Source organism: Lucilia sericata, unplaced genomic scaffold (genome assembly GCF_015586225.1).
Source record: "Lucilia sericata isolate MDLA Ls3-8-SP2 unplaced genomic scaffold, ASM1558622v1 Contig002189F_arrow, whole genome shotgun sequence".
Taxonomy (NCBI): Eukaryota; Metazoa; Arthropoda; class Insecta; order Diptera; family Calliphoridae; genus Lucilia; species Lucilia sericata.
In genome coordinates, this window is record NW_023996024.1 from 34,086 (window position 1) to 54,412 (window position 20,327).

The 20,327-nt window shown below is 31.5% G+C and overlaps 1 protein-coding gene across 1 annotated transcript in view; it reads right to left on the reverse strand.

Annotated features, from left to right (window-relative positions):
• The window catches only part of LOC119613555, a gene marked incomplete at its 5' end in the record, with an annotated part of 43,194 nt that extends 23,970 nt beyond the window's left edge, over window positions 1–19,224 (reverse strand). Inside the window, 4 exons of the mRNA XM_037969574.1 lie at window positions 4,591–4,732; window positions 5,667–5,748; window positions 5,831–5,942; window positions 19,122–19,224. Of these exons, the coding sequence (XP_037825502.1) occupies window positions 4,591–4,732; window positions 5,667–5,748; window positions 5,831–5,942; window positions 19,122–19,224 (439 nt within the window). The remainder of the gene's footprint in view (window positions 1–4,590; window positions 4,733–5,666; window positions 5,749–5,830; window positions 5,943–19,121) is intronic.
• Between the last annotated feature and the right edge of the window lie 1,103 nt (window positions 19,225–20,327).

Below are 20,327 nucleotides of genomic sequence, written 5' to 3' on the forward strand. Positions count from 1 at the left end.
ATTATATCATTATACACTTAATACAACAAAAAAAAAAAAAAACACTACTTAAGATATTCATTGTTTACCCATGCCCGCAAACTTACATTTCCCTCCACAATTTGACACTAATGTCTTGATAAATTGAAAAAATAACTTTAATAACTAACTACCTTTAAACATTAATGCTGCATATAAAACGGCGGTGACATATAAATATTTTATATAGTATATTAAGAAATTGAAAGAAAATATTTGTACTTCAACAACGACATACTTATAAATTTATTCTTGCTAAATCAACTAATGATGGTAAAAAGGATACTGGCGCTTTTTCGTTTTTTTGTCTCCTTTTCGTATATTTTTGGTTTTTCTTACATGACTGACAAAATTCCCAAGACTGATAATAAAGCAACCACCAAAACAAGAATGAAGGGAATATAAAATTTAAGGTATAGTAGGTGACATAGACGAATTGTTTATACCCTAGTAAAATTTTACAAGTTTTCCTATAGTTACCTAAAAGTATGCCGCATATTTCTAACAACACTTTGCTATATAGTTTTCTTTTTTTAAGGGTTTAATGGAATTTTTCTGCAAAGGTTCTTTTTTGGTTGCAACACATAAACAACGCCATGTTAAACGTTATAAATCCTTCATCACAAATTTTGTTTTTTCATCAGAATTTTTTGTCACAAGAAAAACTGACAAAAAGGTATTTATAGACAAATAAACTCAAGGATACATAAATTGTTGGTTAAAGAATGCTTGAACCGAAAAAAAAAATCCAACAGTAGACAAAAACAAAAAAAATATATTAATAGAGACAAAAACGCTAAAATTAACAACCTTTTCCATTAAAATAACAACGTTGCCAGAACAAACAAAAAAAAATTGCGAGAAAGAGAAAAACTGTATATGAACAGAATAACAACAAAATGATAAGGGTTCTAAAGGAAAAACTTAAGAACGAGTAGAGCATTTAAAGCCACTTGAGATTTTACTTAAGAGTTTTTATAGTTGCTATATATGCTAAGGATATTCACTATACAATTATACATACTAACAAACATATAGTATACCTTAAGCACTTGTACTAACTTATATACACTCATTTAGTTATATAAACTTTTTCTCACATTCACCCTCACACACTTTCTCGTGCTTATCCTACATGACAATTGAGCAGTTGAGAGTGGCTGCTTGGTTGAGTATGAGCATGTATGTATGTTGAAAAAATGTTTGTTTATTTAGGAAAATATTGTAAAAATGTTACATACTGTTAACCGTTGTACTGTTGCTGCTCATAAATCATTCAACATTTGAAATAAAATTTAGAAAAAAATTAAATTGTGAAAACAGAACTGAACCGAAGTTAAGGACAACAGGAACATACATTTGAAGCTGGTTTATGCTTTAATTTGTGTGAGTTTCTTTTTTACAAGGAATACATAGAAAAAGTAGTTTCTTTATGGAAAAAAAAACTCAGGAAAAACTTGATCAGAGAGCATCATTATCTCTTAATACTAAACTAGAGGCTGTTCTATATACATATAATAGACAACCCGTTCTATAGAAGAGCTTTAGTTGCTTAAGCTACTATAGAAAATTTTTAGTTGAATAACCTAATACAGTCCTTATTACAGAACAGCTTTGCTTGATCTACAACTAGAGACTTTTTCGAGTTTTGATACTTGCAACTTTTATATAGAAGAGCTTTTATTGATCTTGGAACTAAAGCTTTTCCTTAAGAAAAGCTTTAATTGCTACAGCATTTCTATGTAAAAACTATACTTGATCTAGAAACTAAATTTGTTTCCTACAGAAAAGTTTTAAATGCTTTAGCATATAGAGTAACTTCTTTAGAAGAGCATTTGTTTATGCAAGGTTTAGTTGCATAATCTACTACTGTCCTTTCTTTAGTTGATTTGATATGGCAACTACAGGCTTTTCCATAAAAGAGCTTTTGTTGATCTAGAAACTAAAGTTTTTTCCTACAGAAAAGCTTCAAATACTTTAGCATATAGAGTATCTTCTTTAGAAGAGCATTAGTTTAAGCAAGCTTTAGTTGCATAAGCTACTACAATCCTTTCTTTAGAAGAGCTTTTAGATAGAAGAACTTTTGTTGATCTAGGAACTAAAGTTTTTTCTACAGAAAAGCTTTAAATACTTTACTATATAGAGTACCTTAAGTTACTAAAGATGCGAGAGCCTTTTCAATAGAATTTTATTTGATCTAGCAACTAAAGTCTTTCTTATATAAGAGCTTTTGTTACTCTAGTAACTAGGCTCTTTCTATAGAATTGCGTTATATAAAGTAGCAGCTAAAGGCTTTTCTATAGAAGACCTTTTCTTGCTCTAGAAACTAGAGCTTTTTCCACAGAAAATCTTTATTTTGCATCTATATATTTTTTGGAAGCCAAACTTGAGATCTGCACGCTTTTGCAATTAAAATCTATTTTTAAAAGAGGTGTAGTTGCTTAAAGAACTGTGATCTGTTCTATTTTACCTGGAGTCTCTTATAGAGAAGAGTATTAGATACTAAAGTAAATGCTGTCTTTTGTATATGTAGCATTAGCTGCTACAGCTACTAGAGTCTTAACTGAAAGAACTTTAGTTGCTAGAGCAACTCGAGTATCTTCTATAGAAGAGCTTTAATTTCATGAACAACTGGAAAATCTTATTTACACAGAAAAAATTATCAGTAGTTTATTTTCAATTTACATGTTTTTCTCTTTCTTTAGTTTTAATTTAAGCAATTTTTTATTTGTCTTAATTATCTCGTTGTTTAAAACCTAAGTTTACAAATTTGATTAAATTTTTAATTGATTCAATTAGTTTTTTAATTGATTGAAAAAAATTTTCTGGCCAACTTTTCTATTTTAGTTTTTTTTTTAAATATTTTATTTTGATTTCTTATGCTAACAATGTTTATAATTCTTAAATAGTCAACACGATTTTAGGCATATAATATTCAAGTTTCCTGACAATTTATAAAACACTTTATATTTTCAAATTTGATAAAAAAGTGATATTTTTTGTAAATGCTCAACGCATTGTTAAAGGTCAAGCATTCCTTTAACATTGTGAGTAATCAGTTAATAATTTGATTGCTTTAATCATTAACTTAATTGGTTTTTAATACATTTTCTACCAAACAAACTAATTCATTTGATTAATAAATTAATAAAAATTAGATTTTATTTTTATTAAATATTTAATTTATACAATTAATGAATTAATCAATTTTAAATTTTGTCTCAATTATTGATATTAATTGTTCTGATTAATTCGTTATTTGGAAAAAAAAGTATTTTTTTAATTTTTTTACAAATTTGATAATTGATATCATCATTTTGGTGATAGGTGCAAAACTTGCTTGATACAATTATTTTGATAATTGAAACATATTTTTAGTTTTTTCTGTGTAGGAAAGCTTCCTTTGCTAATGGCTAAATTTTCTTCTATAGATAAGCTTAAGATACTAGAATAACTAAAGTTTCTTCACTAGTTGATCTTAAGATACTTGAGTAACTTGAGTCTCGCTGCAAAAATTATTTGGGTTATCCCCAAAACTACTCACCTATAAACATTATTGGTAGTCCTGTAATGCAGGATTTAGCAGTCCTATATAATGCAGGCATAGATCATGTTTATTTTCTGATAACAACATGGTCCATAGCCTGCATTACATTGAATCATATTCCGGATCATGTACTACCATAATTTAAGCAAGAGAGTAGTTTTGGGATTACTCTGATGTAATGCATGGATGGATTACGAGGTCCTCATCTAGAACATCACAATATTAAATAGAGTATGTTCTTTCCATATATTTGAATTAGTTTTGAACCACTTCTTGTCCTTTGATGCTTACTCTTTACACGCATATAAGGAGTAGTCGCAATTTTTGTAGGGCTCTTCCCCAGAGGAGATTTAATTGCTAGAGCTCTCTAGTATATGAGACTCTTCTGTAGAAGAGCTTTAGGAACTAGAATAAACGGAGTCTCTTCTCTTTAGTAGCTTTATTTGAAATTAGAGTATCTTCTATAGAAAGCTTTCATGAGCGACTGGAATATCTTATTTAGAAGAGCTTCAAGTTGCTCAACAAAAATATTGTTTCTTCTTTAGAGAAACTTAGAATTTCTTTAATATCGGCTACATTATCTTCTCTAGAAGAGCTTCATTGTTATATCAACTGAAAGCTCTCCCAAAGCTTTATACTTTATACATATGTATGTGCACTTGCTACTTTAGCACTGCACCAATATACATAAATTCAAGATTGTTTCTTTTCCCTATACCCTGACAAGTACAAACCGATACCAACTGTTATCTAATACTTATGGTTGGCCACAGAAAATCATGCGTGTGTGAATACCGAATACCAAGAAACCAACGAAAATGAAAAAGAGACCTTAAAAAAAACAAACTACCCTACATATGTATGTATACCAGACAATACCAAAGACATCTAAATACATATACAGACAGCAAAGCATATAGTTACAAACATGTGTAGACATGTTATGCGAATAGCTAGGCAGACATACGGACTGGCAGTTAGACAAACAAATATAGGATATCTTTGGAATTCATTAAAATGCTTACCTTGTGATTCCGGTGCGTGTTGAGAAAATTTCCAAAACAAATATTTGTGGAAGACCACCATCGTAGCCGGGTATGCATTGGATGTCAACACTTAACTCGGTGCGATTGAAAATTGTACAATTACTAACAGTGTTAGGTAGAGCTGGATGATATCGTTGGAAATGAGCGATAGAATGAAAGAAAGAATTATGTTTTATTTGCCAAGTTGTATGTGTGTGTGTGAGTGGTAAATAGACGTCGTAGTTGTCAGAGATGTAGTTGTAGTTGAAATAAAGTTAGTTGTAGTTTTTTCGTTGTTTATTATCATATCCCAAGTTGAAATTGTAACAGCCAACGAACAGTTGAAAGTCAGTAACAGTGTTTACATAAATTGTATTAAGCATGACAGGATTTTGCGTTGTTGGAAACAATGTTGTATCCATAACACAAGTACAATTTGTGTTAAGCAAACAGCAAAATTTGAAGAATGAAATCCACAGCATCAGTAGGGAAAGAAAATAAAGTCCATGTATTTTCAATCATCATCATCATCATCATTGTTATCAATTTGGAAAACATCATTACGATTTTGATTTTTTAGGAAAAAAATAAAGAAAAAAAGACAAATATTTAGTTGATTTTATAAATAAACTGTCGATGACACATGTCATCGATGTGTTGACTTTTGTCATACAGACAGACATACACAACACGCTTACAAATACATAGACTCACTTATACTTTTCAAAATATTTAAAACATATTTCTTGATTTAAGTATTTGGTTAGTAGTTGTAAAACACACGTGTATGTTGAGATATTCGTGGGTGTAAGACCCATGTAGGTTGCTAGATTAACCCATTAAAAGAGGATATAATCAGCTGAGACATTAATTGACTATTGCTCATTCTTTAGCATTATTTTTATTAGATATAAAATTTTTCGAAATGAAAAAAGAAAATTTCGTCTCTTAATGGGTTAATTTTAAATAAATAATTCAATATTAATGGTCTGACAAATTCACTTTTCTTTGAACCAAATTTTTTTTTAAATTTTTTTCATGTACATTCATACCCATTTCACATTTCCAATACTTACCGGCTAAAACAACTTGAAATAGACAAGGTTGATTTTGAGTGCCCACTTCATTCGAAGCCCAGCATGATAGAGTACCATAGTCCTATTTATGTAATAAAAAGTAAAATAATAATAGTATCATTCTTTGTTATAGAAAATACTTAACAATAATATTTTCCACTTACTTGATCTGTTACGGGTGTATACTTCAGAATGCTACGACTACCATTTACACTGAAACGTTCACTGCCCACATCAAGGGTTTCACCAGAATTATTGAATTTCCAGCGAAAAGTTCTAAAAAAAAAGTTGCGAAATAAACAAACAAAATGTTAAAATAAATTATGGCCAAAGAATTGAAAAGTGAAATTTTATTTTGTTATATAAAATTCAGTTTTTGTGTATGTATAGGTGATGGTGGTTATGTTTTTAATTGTCAGTTTCAGAATACAGTGAGTACTAAAAAGGGGAAATTTTCTTGAAGTTTTTTGGAAAGTTTATAGAAAGATTATATTTTTTTATTGCTTATATACACTTAATTTACTCTGACTAACACCACAGTCTCCCTTTCCCTCGTGACATTCTTTGTTGGTGAAACTCTTTCAACTTGGTGTTATTGCAAACCGGTTTCATACAGATTATAACAATACCTTGTCTGGACTATAAGCTGAGGGACCTATTACACTCATCGGAGTCATTCCTTGGAGTTGAACAGATAACCTCATAATCTGTAACTTTTTGAGTCGGTAGCCCAACTGATTCGTCCTGTACCAACTTTCTGAGGTCCTTTGAGAGGTTCACGTAGAACCTTTGGTTTAAAGAGAATGTTGGTTAAAAGGTTAGTACTTCGGTATAAGTCTTTCGGAGCTGCATGCGCCTGAACAGATATTTATGGGTGATTTAAATGCACCGCAACATGAGGGTTTTCCACCAAAGACTCTATATTAGATGAATACCTACTAAATTGGAACGTTATTGCCTCCAGAGTTATATGGAGTTTTTACCAATACATCTAGACTTGTCTGGACTATTCCTTGCGGTCTGAACATATCACCTCATAATTTGTAACTCGTCTGAGGTCTTTTGGAGGTTCACGAAGAAGCTTTGGTTTAAAGAGGATAATGATTAATAAAGTGCTATGTACATCAAGATAAATTTTTCGGAGTTGTTGCCGCCACAACAGATGTCAATGGGTAATTTTCATTGGATTTAAATAGGAAACTCTGAAGTAGGAGCTTGCTTTCTCCAACGTCTAAGAATTGTCAGATTAACTCTTAGTAATAGCCTCTCATTTTGTGGATGATCTTTATACAAGATCCTGTAGTAAGTGATTGCTTTTTCGAAATCGAAGAATTGTCAGGTTAACACTTAGTAGCTGTCTGTCATTGTCAAGAAGCTGAAAGTTTGGAAAATTCTACATAGTGTTCTCCCAGTCGAGGATTATTAACACAGATTGCCTTAATATTCCGGAGAATTATTCGGAGATATGTTACCCAATTTGGTTTAGGTTTTCGTTTATACTTCGGGGCAATTATTAGATTCAATTATTGTATTATAATTTCTATTCCATGTTGATTTTTTGTAGCTACTGTTGCCGATACAAGAGTGCCATCTCGGTAGTGTGGTTGAACGAATTTAAGAGGTTGAGGAATACATAAATGTGCGTCCTTTGTGGATTGTAATGCATCTTTTTGTGGCATAATGCTGAGCCGCTTCTGACGTAAGATCATAAGTTGGGTCTGATCGGATGTTGGGCTACCCCTTCTCTCTCTGCAATGGTATTACTGTGGTAACATATTAAATAGCTCTAGTACCTTAGCGAAGTCCTTGTACATGGACAGGCAATAAACGTGTACTACAATGCATTACATTTGAAAAGTTACAAAAGAGCTTTGTTCAGTCAATCCTAGCTCTCTCTATGATTGAAAAAGTACCACCTTGGGATAGCGCTATATGCCACGAAGAAGTCATTCTCATGTCTGAGATTTAACTCTCTTCATGAAAATGTGCAAGAGGAACTTCAACGAACAACGCCCAAGGATTGCTAACTAAGCAACGCCGACTTTACACATGTCGCTGCTATAACAATAACAACTCTACCCAGTTAAGGTCCAACTATTTAATGATAATATTTTGCTGAATACACTTCAGAGAACTTTTAGACTTCTTTATTTAATTCCTGTACTTTGAAACACTTATTCTTCCCATTTCCAAGAACCAAGAATTTAACAGATTTAAACTTGGCTGGTTTTACGTTTCAGAAGAGTATTCCAATTTTGGTCTGAACTTTTTCAAAAATGATATTACTACAGATTAATATGCAGTTGTCTTGAAACAATACGTCTTGAACTGAATAGTGCGACATAATTGAGTGCGATTAGTGAGTTCTTGAAGTTGCTGATATATTCTCATACTCAGAATTTGGAGCATGAGAATATATCCGTTTACAAAGTTCGAACATTTATTTCTCAAATTACTCCTAATAAAGTTAATCATTAACACTTAACTCCCGCAACAACTTTTCCCAATAACATTAAAACCACATGCCAATTAATAGCTCAATATGAAATTTTAAATTTTCTTTAACAATTATCGTTTAATGATCCATAAACATGTTAAAGGAAAAATGTAAATCTTTAAATTTTCACTCACTGTTAACATTTCAGTGTTGTTATATCTACACCAAAAGGTTTGTTTGTGAATAAGAGTCTTTGTATGTATTGCTCCTTTTGTTGGTTTATTGTTTAAGATGTTAAGAGCATAAGAAAGGAGAAAAAAAAAACTAGTATTGAGAAAAATAGGAAGTGGAAGTGTTGTCTTAACATTCAATTTCAAAAAGTTCAATTAAAAGCATTTTCTTGCTGCCTGAATTAGTTCTTTGTGCTGCTGTTGTGGCTCGTCTTCATCTTCTTATACAGCATTTCCGTTTAAATTGTGTTTGTGTTGTATTCCGTCTTGTTTATTTTAAAAGGGTTTGAGTGAATGTGTTATGTGTGTGTGTATGTACGTAGCTTGATTTTGTAGTTTTAAATTAAATTTATTTTTTCTCTTCAAGTCTTAAAGTTGTGCTGCAAGCAAAACTTTAAATGAATACTAACAAAAAACCGGGAAGAAAAAGAATTTAATAATCAAAATCAGAAAAGTTCAAAGTAAAAATTTAAGACTACGCTGTGTTGGTAATGAAATAAGCTATACCCTGCAGTTCGGAAAGGGCTAAGTTGGCGTTTTAAATTTCACTTAAATAACTAATGTTAAATTGATTTTATAATAGATTACTTCTGGTGAGTAGTAAGGTACAGTATAGTAGAAATGTTTTAAATTAACTTCTCCCTAGATTAGTGGGAACTACAAAATAGTCTATTGACTATTCCTTTAGAACTGCTGGTTTGTATTTGGGGTTATGTATTTGTATATGTGTTTATGTATGAATTTTTCTGAAGTTTATTGTGAAAAACTGGAAGTATATTAGTGTATACGTAAATAACTGTTATAGTAGTTGGTTTATTTCTTACAAATATGTTAAGAATTTGTACAAAAATGTTTAAGTGAATTCAGTTTCAAAAGTTTAAGGGATTTTAAATTTAATTTGTAGATTTAACTCAAGATTGAATGTAGTAAATTTATCTTTTAATTGAAGTTTTTTGTAGTACAAATTTTCCATGAAACTTTTATTAAAGTAAACTAGGGAAAATCAATTTTTGAAATCAAATCATTTCTTAATTGAGGTTTAAAAATCAAAATAAAGTGATTAAGAAAATAATGGATATATATAGATTGTTGATAAAATTTTCTGTTTAACTAAAATATTAAATTCTTATTGAGATACTCTTTAAAAAAATATTTTTATTAACTTTTCAGCGTATGTAAAAGAAATCTTAAACTTAATGTACAACATTATGCATGTACGTACTTGACTAGCAAATACTCATGAAAATGACACAAGCTATAAACTCAAACAGACAAACATGTCTGACACAATCAAAAACGTTACCTATTATTTGATTTCTACCATCTAAAAGCAATATTTAGAGAGATGTCTCAAAATGATGCTGAAGCTAATAATGTTCGATGATGTTAATGATAATTATGTTAGTAATAATTTTCTTGAGTAAAATTGCATTTCAGACATGTGTAAAATCAACTATGATAGATTGATTTGCATGCTAAATTAAACAGTTTAAATTACTTTGAATTTGTATGACTATAACGGTAACAAAAGTAAATATCGTACAAAATTTGGAACAAACATATGTGTATTCAGTTGCACACATAGAGACACAAAGACGAGGATTTATCGAAGCACACATAATAAGGAGTAACAATAAAGATAACGCAAGCAGAATAGGTTCAAAAGCAGATGGCAGTAGGGATGTTTAATGATTGCAATACAATGTACCAAACAAAAGAAATAAAAAAGTACTTTAATCCATTTTGATTTAAAGCTAATTTTAAAAACCTTAAAGAAAAATATCACTATTAAATAACATTTTCCAAATCTAAGTATAATATTTCAGTTATTTTCGTAAAATATAACAGAACTGAACTAGAACTGAACTAGAAATGAACTAGAACTGAACTAGGACCAAACTAGAACTGAACTAGAACTGAACTAGAACTGAACTAGAACTGAACTAGAACTGAACTAGAACTGAACTAGAACTGAACTAGAACTGAACTAGAACTGAACTAGAACTGAACTAGAACTGAACTAGAACTGAACTGGAACTGAACTAGAACTGAACTAGAACTGAACTAGAACTGAACTAGAACTGAACTAGAACTGAACTGGAACTGAACTAGAACTGAACTAGAACTGAACTAGAACTGAACTAGAATTGAATTAGAACTAAACTAGAACTGAAACTAGAACTGAACTAGAACTGAACTAGAACTGATCTAGAACTGAACTAGAACTGAACTAGAACTGAACTAGAACTGAACTAGAACTGAACTAGAACTGAACTAGAATTGAATTAGAACTAAACTAGAACTGAACTAGACTGAACTAGAACTGAACTAGAACTGAACTACTGAACTAGAACTGAACTAGAACTGAACTAGAAACTGAACTAGAACTGAACTAGAACTGAACTAGAACTGAACTAGAACTGAACTAGAACTGAACGAGAACTGGAACTAGAACTGAACTAGAACTGACTAGAACTGAACTAGAACTGAATAGAACTGAACTAGAACTGAACTAGAACTGACTAGAACTGAGACTAGAACGAACTAGAAACTGAACTAGAACTGAACTAGAACTGAACTAGAACTGAACTAGAACTGAACTAGAACTGAACTAGAACTGAACTAGAACTGAACTAGAACTGAACTAGAACTGAACTAGAACTGAACTAGAACTGAACTAGAACTGAACTAGAACTGAACTAGAACTGAACTAGAACTGAACTAGAACTGAACTAGAACTGAACTAGAACTGACTAGAACTGAACTAGAACTGAACTAGAACTGAACTAGAACTGAACTAGAACTGAACTAGAACTGAACTAGAACTGAACTAGAACTGAACTAGAACTGAACTAGACACTGGAACCTGAACTGAACTAGAACTGAACTAGAACTGAACTAGAACTGACCTAGAACTGAACTAGAACTGAACTAGAACTGAACTAGAACTGAACTAGAACTGAACTAGAACTGAACTAGAACTGAACTAGAACTGAACTAGAACTGACTAGAACTGAACTAGAACTGAACTAGAACTGAACAGAACTGAACTAGAACTGAACTAGAACTGAACTAGAACTGAACTAGAACTGAACTAGAACTGAACTAGAACTGAACTAGAACTGAACTAGAACTGAACTAGAACTGAACTAGAACTGAACTAGAACTGAACTAGAACTGAACTAGAACTGAACTAGAACTGAACTAGAACTGAACTAGAAACTGAACTAGAACTGAAATGGAACTGACTAGAACTGAACTAGAACTGAACTAGACTGAACTAACTGAACTAGAACTGAACTAGAACTGAACTAGAACTGAACTAGAACTGAACTAGAACTGAACTAGAACTGAACTAGAACTGAACTAGAACTGAACTAGAACTGAACTAGAACTGAACTAGAACTGAACTAGAACTGAACTAGAACTGAACTAGAACTGAACTAGAACTGAACTAGAACTGAACTAGAACTGAACTAGAACTGAACTAGAACTGAACTAGAACTGAACTAGAACTGAACTAGAACTGAACTAGAACTGAACTAGAACTGAACTAGAACTGAACTAGAACTGAACTAGAACTGACTAGAACTGAACTGAACTGAGAACTGAACTAGAACTGAACTAGAACTGAACTAGAACTGAACTAGAACTGAACTAGAACTGAACTAGAACTGAACTAGAACTGAACTAGAACTGAACTAGAACTGAACTAGAACTGAACTAGAACTGAACTAGAACTGAACTAGAACTGAACTAGAACTGAACTAGAACTGAACTAGAACTGAACTAGAACTGAACTAGAACTGAACTAGAACTGAACTAGAACTGAACTAGAACTGAACTAGAACTGAACTAGAACTGAACTAGAAAACTAAAACTGAACTAGAACTGAACTAGAACTGAACTAGAACTGAACTAGAACTGAACTGAACTGAACTAGAACTGAACTAGAACTGAACTAGAACTGAACTAGAACTGAACTAGAACTGAACTAGAACTGAACTAGAACTGAACTAGAACACTAGAACTGAACTAGAACTGAACTAGAACTGAACTAGAACTGAACTAGAACTGAACTAGAACTGAACTAGAACTGAACTAGAACTGAACTAGAACTGAACTAGAACTGAACTAGAACTGAACTAGAACTGAACTAGAACTGAACTAGAACTGAACTAGAACTGAACTAGAACTGAACTAGAACTGAACTAGAACTGAACTAGAACTGAACTAGAACTGAACTAGAACTGAACTAGAACTGAACTAGAACTGAACTAGAACTGAACTAGAACTGAACTAGAACTGAACTAGAACTGAACTAGAACTGAACTAGAACTGAACTAGAACTGAACTAGAACTGAACTAGAACTGAACTAGAACTGAACTAGAACTGAACTAGAACTGAACTAGAACTGAACTAGAACTGAACTAGAACTGAACTAGAACTGAACTAGAACTGAACTAGAACTGAACTAGAACTGAACTAGAACTGAACTAGAACTGAACTAGAACTGAACTAGAACTGAACTAGAACTGAACTAGAACTGAACTAGAACTGAACTAGAAGAACTGACTAGAACTGAACTAGAACTGAACTAGAACTGAACTAGAACTGAACTAGAACTGAACTAGAACTGAACTAGAACTGAACTAGAACTGAACTAGAACTGAACTAGAACTGAACTAAACTGAACTAGAACTGAACTAGAACTGAACTAGAACTGAACTAGAACTGAACTAGAACTGAACTAGAACTGAACTAGAACTGAACTAGAACTGAACTAGAACTGAACTAGAACTGAACTAGAACTGAACTAGAACTGAACTAGAACTGAACTAGAACTGAACTAGAACTGAACTAGAACTGAACTAGAACTGAACTAGAACTGAACTAGAACTGAACTAGAACTGAACTAGAACTGAACTAGAACTGAACTAGAACTGAACTAGAACTGAACTAGAACTGAACTAGAACTGAACTGAACTGAACTAGAACTGAACTAGAACTGAACTAGAAACTGAACTAGAACTGAACTAGAACTGAACTAGAACTGAACTAGAACTGAACTAGAACTGAACTAGAACTGAACTAGAACTGAACTAGAACTGAACTAGAACTGAACTAGAACTGAACTAGAACTGAACTAGAACTGAACTAGAACTGAACTAGAATGAACTAGAACTGAACTAGAACTGAACTAGAACTGAACTAGAACTGAACTAGAACTGAACTAGAACTGAACTAGAACTGAACTAGAACTGAACTAGAACTGAACTAGAACTGAACTAGAACTGAACTAGAACTGAACTAGAACTGAACTAGAACTGAACTAGAACTGAACTAGAACTGAACTAGAACTGAACTAGAACTGAACTAGAACTGAACTAGAACTGAACTAGAACTGAACTAGAACTGAACTAGAACTGAACTAGAACTGAACTAGAACTGAACTAGAACTGAACTAGAACTGAACTAGAACTGAACTAGAACTGAACTAGAACTGAACTAGACTGAACTAGAACTGAACTACTGAACTAGACTGAACTAGAACTGAACTAGAACTGAACTAGACCGAACTAGAACTGAACTAGAACTGAACTAGAACTGAACTAGAACTGAACTAGAACTGAACTAGAACTGAACTAGAACTGAACTAGAACTGAACTAGAACTGAACTAGAACTGAACTAGAACTGAACTAGAACTGAACTAGAACTGAACTAGAACTGAACTAGAACTGAACTAGAACTGAACTAGAACTGAAATAGATCTAACGTGAGGAAGTATGCACACGTTTTTCAGCAATACTATTTAAATTATACCATATATCACATTGAAGATTCCCATTTAGTACTTAAAGTCATCTCTGCTACGGACTTAATTTCAAAGAGACTAACTGAAAGTGAAAATTTATTATCAACCTACTTTACTCATCAACACACTCATTTGGTTTATAAACAAGATCTGCATTTTTCGATGTGAGTTGTATTCTACTAGTGATTTTCAATTGCCGTTGCTATGATATTGTTGTCTGTATGTAGAAATAACTGACTGGCTTTAGTTGGGTAGATGGATGGATGGTTGGTTATTTGAATGTGCATGAAATATGCCACAAAAGTGGCTCATACGTATCATTAGTATGTTTTATTTGCAACACAATTCACTCATCTTCAAAATGTCTTCAAAAATGACATATATCCTAGCAAATACTAACAAGAATAGCAGCAATATCCTTGTATGTGTGTAGAAAGAGAAACGTACAGTGGCTGCTGTTCTACTAAACCAAGTAGTCTGTTATAAGTAATTTGAAAATTATTTACAAAGGTGTATTAGTATATACACCCACACACATACATACTTATGGTTATAATAATATTTGTCTGCTTGTATGTAATAGCAACCTTCATATGCATTTAATATTCAGTATTTGTTTTATTACTCCATTTTAGCATCTGTGAGCAAACACCTGTACATAATGATTTGTTTTATGTACATCACCTGTTCGTGTTAATTTACAATACACAAATAAACTTATGAAATTTTAAAGTGAATTTCTAATATAGAATTTATATGTATTTCCAATGTGCAGGATGAACGTTAGCTAACTGTGGACTACGAGTTCAGTTGATATAAGATCATACGCTTGTTTGTTATATATTCAGAATTATATCTATGTTATCTATATTTACATGGAAATGTTGTAAAGTAATGACTTTACATAAAACTAATTTGTTTGTGCAATAATGTATGTATAAATGTATGTGTAATATTGCTAGAAATGTAAAAATAATTTAGCTTTGGAAAAATGTATTCTTATTTAAGATTAAAGAGGAAAAATCGATAATGCAAGGAGAAAAAAACCAAAAAACTGTTAGAGATTATGAATGCATAGCTGTTTTCTTGTTGCTATTATTTAAATACAAATAAAGTATTACTTGGTAATGTTATCAGAAGGCGGAAAATCGATTTTCTCTCATGCGTTGCTAAGTACTTATGAACTTGTAACATCAGTGACCGTTTGGCCCTGACTGATTAATTTAACAAGGTGGGCCTAATGTCATTATATGAGGACCCAATAGGATTTATTTGTTGACTCGAACTAGGCTCTAGACCATAAGCATTTAACCAAGATATTGCTCCAGCGATTTTGTATATAGAACTTAGTATTTGAGGATTAAGATTATGATGAAGTAATTAATTCATTACTTTTTTCTTTGATACCATATACTCATTGAATTCCCTACATTTCTCCTCTTTACTTTCAACACTATTCTATAAAATATTATAAATAAAATGAAAAATATTTTTTCAATGAAAAATATACATTTAATAGATTTTCTAAAAGGAAATTAATATTTTACTTTTCTGTTTACTTAAACAAATATTAATATTTAAAATGGATTCTATTTTCCACAACGGAAAAAAACGCGGGATATTACAGCATAAAACATTTTCCTAACAAACATTATTCATCTTTTTTTTAAATTTTTAATAATAATTGTAAAGAAAACGATGGCATTGATGTTGATAAATTAATTTTACTGTTTATAGAGAAAAAATTTAGACAAGATGAAAAGAGCTTTTTTCAAAAAATATTTAGCAAGTTAGTTAAGAATACTAAAGTCTTCAAGCTGTGTTATTTTAAGACTTTTGAACAAATATTTAAAGCAAATGTTAAATGAATTTTTAACTCTAAAACGGAAATTGGAAATGGTCAGTTTTTAATAACTGTTACTGACAACAAATTTAAAAATTTTACATTTTTTAAACAACAATGATTTAGATCATTTCTTCTTTCCCTCATACTTCTCGTAACCAAATCCTATTTTAAAATATGCAACCTTTCATATTTCTTTTGCTCGTTAAGAAAACCATAACAAATTTAAAATTTCCAAAATAATATTTAACCAACACTTTTGATATTCATCAATAACAACATAACGTAATAGCAACTAAAGAAAAGGAAAACCTTCGTTAAACGACCCTTATTTGCAAAGAAATCACTTTAAAGAAATCTTTAAGATTTTCAATAATAAAACTAATTTTAAAAATTCTTAACGAATTTCAAATACCCCACATTATTTCAAAATGTGCTGCCTGTTTTAGAAACTTACATATAGTTCGAAAAGTCTACGTACATAAACGATGAATCCCAATTTGCTGGGTTATAGGGTATAAAACAAAATACACACACTTTGACATATTCTTCACCAACTTTTAAAAAACACGTCATCTTCTTTATGTCTTTTATAAAAGAAGTAAAAGCAAGAAACACAAAAAATTTTGTTAATGTTTGTATTTCTTCGTTTCTTCGTTTAAATTTTATTCTTTTTATTTAAATTCCTTGCTTTTATGTTGATGAAAATCTTTTGCAACATTAATCAAATGTTTCCTGTTTTTTTGCAGGAAGTTTAACAAGCGTTGATGCTTTAAGTATGTGTGTTTATGAATTGTGTGGTTGTGGTGGGGTGACAATCAGTCCCATTTTTTGCTTTAAACATTTAACCATTTTCACATTAAGATACCTAGAAATATTCGTTTCTAAAAAATATTATCGCGAAAGCTCACACTCAAACTCTAGTAGAAATTCGTTACCCCTCCAGCCACAACCACAAACATTTGAATGTAAAACCAAATGATATTTTAAAGGAGTGAATCTGAATTAGATTTAAACTAGAACTGAAATAGGGCTGAGTTAGAACTGAACTAGTCCAGAACTAGAAGTGAACTAGAACTGAACTAGAACTGAACTAGAACTGAACTAAACTGAACTAGAACTGATTTAGATTTAAACTAGTATGTATTAGAACTGTACTAGAACTGAACTAGAACTGAACTAGAACTGAACTAGAACTGACTAGAACTAAACTAGAACTGAACTAGACTGAACTAGAACTGAACTAGAACTGAACTAGAACTGAACTAGAACTGAACTAGAACTGAACTAGAACTGAACTAGAACTGAACTAGAACTGAACTAGAACTGAACTAGAACTGAACTAGAACTGAACTACTGAACTAGACTGTACTAGAACTGAACTAGAACTGAACTAGAACTGAACTAGAACCTGAACTAGAACTGAACTAGAACTGAACTAGAACTGAACTAGAACTGAACTAGAACTGAACTAGAACTGAACTAGAACTGAACTAGAACTGAACTAGAACTGAACTAGAACTGAACTAGAAACTGAACTTAGATTAACTAGAACTTAGAACTGAACTAGAACTGACTAGAACTGAACTAGAACTGAACTAGAACTGAACTAGAACTGAACTAGAACTGAACTAGAACTGAACTAGAACTGAACTAGAACTGAACTAGAACTGAACTAGAACTGAACTAAACTGAACTGAAACTGAACTAGAACTGAACTAAAGAACTGAACTAGAACTGAACTAGAACTAACTAGAACTGAACTAGAACTGAACTAGAACTGAACTAGAACTGAACTAGAACTGAACTAGAACTGAACTAGAACTGAACTAGAACTGAACTAGAACTGAACTAGAACTAGAAATGAACTAGAACTGAACTAGAACTGAACTAGAACTGAACTAGAACTGAACTAGAACTGAACTAGAACTGAACTAGAACTGAACTAGAACTGAAACTAGAACTGAACTAGAACTGAACTAGAAATGAACTAGAACTGAACTAGAACTGAACTAGAACTGAACTAGAACTGAACTAGAACTGAACTAGAACTGAACTAGAACTGAACTAGAACTGAACTAGAACTGACTAGAACTGAACTAGAACTGAACTAGAACTGAACTAGAACTGAACTAGAACTGAACTAAACTGAACTAGAACTGAACTAGAACTGAACTAGAACTGAACTAGAACTGAACTAGAACTGAACTAGAACTGAACTAGAACTGAACTAGAACTGAACTAGAACTGAACTAGAACTGAACTAGAACTGAACTAGAAACTGAACTAGAACTGAACTAGAACTGAACTAGAAACTGAACTAGAACTGAACTAGAACTGAACTAGAACTGAACTAGAACTGAACTAGAACTGAACTAGAACTGAACTAGAACTGAACTAGAACTGAACTAGAACTGAACTAGAACTGAACTAGAACTGAACTAGAACTGAACTAGAACTGAACTAGAACTGAACTAGAACTGAACTAGAACTGAACTAGAACTGAACTAGAACTGAACTAGAACTGAACTAGAACTGAACTAGAACTGAACTAGAACTGAACTAGAACTTAACTAGAACTGAACTAGAACTGAACTAGAACTGAACTAGAACTGAACTAGAACTGAACTAGAACTGAACTAGAACTGAACTAGAACTGAACTAGAACTGAACTAGAACTGAACTAGAACTGAACTAGAACTGAACTAGAACTGAACTAGAACTGAACTAGAACTGAACTAGAACTGAACTAGAACTGAACTAGAACTGAACTAGAACTGAACTAGAACTGAACTAGAACTGAACTAGAACTGAACTAGAACTGAACTAGAACTGAACTAGAACTGAACTAGAACTTAACTAGAACTAAACTGAAACTAAACTAGAACTGAACTAGATCTGAACTGGAGCTATAAATAGTCTATAGTATTTTTATTGTGTTCATTGACTTACTCTTAAGTGAGAAGTTTAAGAAAGAAATCATTGATTTACTTTACTGTAAATATGATACAAGTATAATATGTCTGTATGTGTATATAAAACTGTAATTGTGTGTCTTCATCAATTATGTGTATGCATGTATGTATATTTACTTAATGTTAAACAAAATTTTGAAAGTGACAAAATACCTGGGTGGTGGATCCGCTTGTATTTCACACGCAACTTCGACAGTTTCATCCTTTGAGGCGCCAATTAAGATGACACGATCTAAATGTTTGCAAATTGGTGTGTCTGGAAAATTAAAGGAAACAAGAAAAGCATATAAATAAATGTTAAACCATAAAATATAAACAGGTTAAATATATATAAATTAACAAAGCTATAGTATAGGCAATGTTTTTCATACAAATGTGTATGTAAATATATATAAATACTTTCCCTACGTATGTAAATATGTATAAATAATACTTTACAAGAAGATTTTAAAGTATGTGGTAAAATGACAGCTATCAAACAATACCTTTACATATACGAAATTTATATTTATTATTCTATACACTTTTATGTTTAACTAAGAGTTTGAGTGTTTATATTTTAGTCTGTGTGTTAATTAACATTATTTATTAATTTAAATTTTTGCCTGAAAACATTTACTAATGAAGTCTCTTTTGTGTTTTTCAATTATTAATTTTCTCTTTAGGAAAATAGCTGCGTTACATAAAACATTGTTGATCTAACTATAAATTTAATCACTCAAATATTTACATCCTACACAACTGTACTGTAGTTGGATATTATGCATTTGTATTGAATATGTAATATATAAAAGCAAAATCTAATTTAATAAGAATCAATTTTTTAGAATTTTTCCTTCACTATCTATAGACCAGAAAATGATCTATAGTTAATAATAGAGACTATAGATAAGCTTATAGTCATCACTAGTCTATAGTTATGATTAGAATCTAGTCCTTAGTTACTACTAAATACCATAGCTAAGCTTATAGTTGCTACTATTTATGAATTCCTAGTTATGACTATAGACCAGTCTATAGTTACGACTATAGACCAGTCTATAGTTACGACTATACACCAGTCAATAGTTACGACTATAGGCCAGTCTGTAGTTACCACTATAGACCAAGTCTGTAGTTACGACTATAGACCCGTCTATAGTTACGACTATAGACCAGTCTATAGTTACGACTATAGACCAGTCTATTGTTACGACTATAGACCCGCCTATAGTTACGACTATAGACCAGTCTATAGTTACGACTATAGATCAGTCTATAGTTACGACTATAGATTAGTCCACAGTTACGACTAGCTAATAATTACGACTATAGAGCAGTCTATAGTTACGACTATAGATCAGTCTATAGTTACGACTA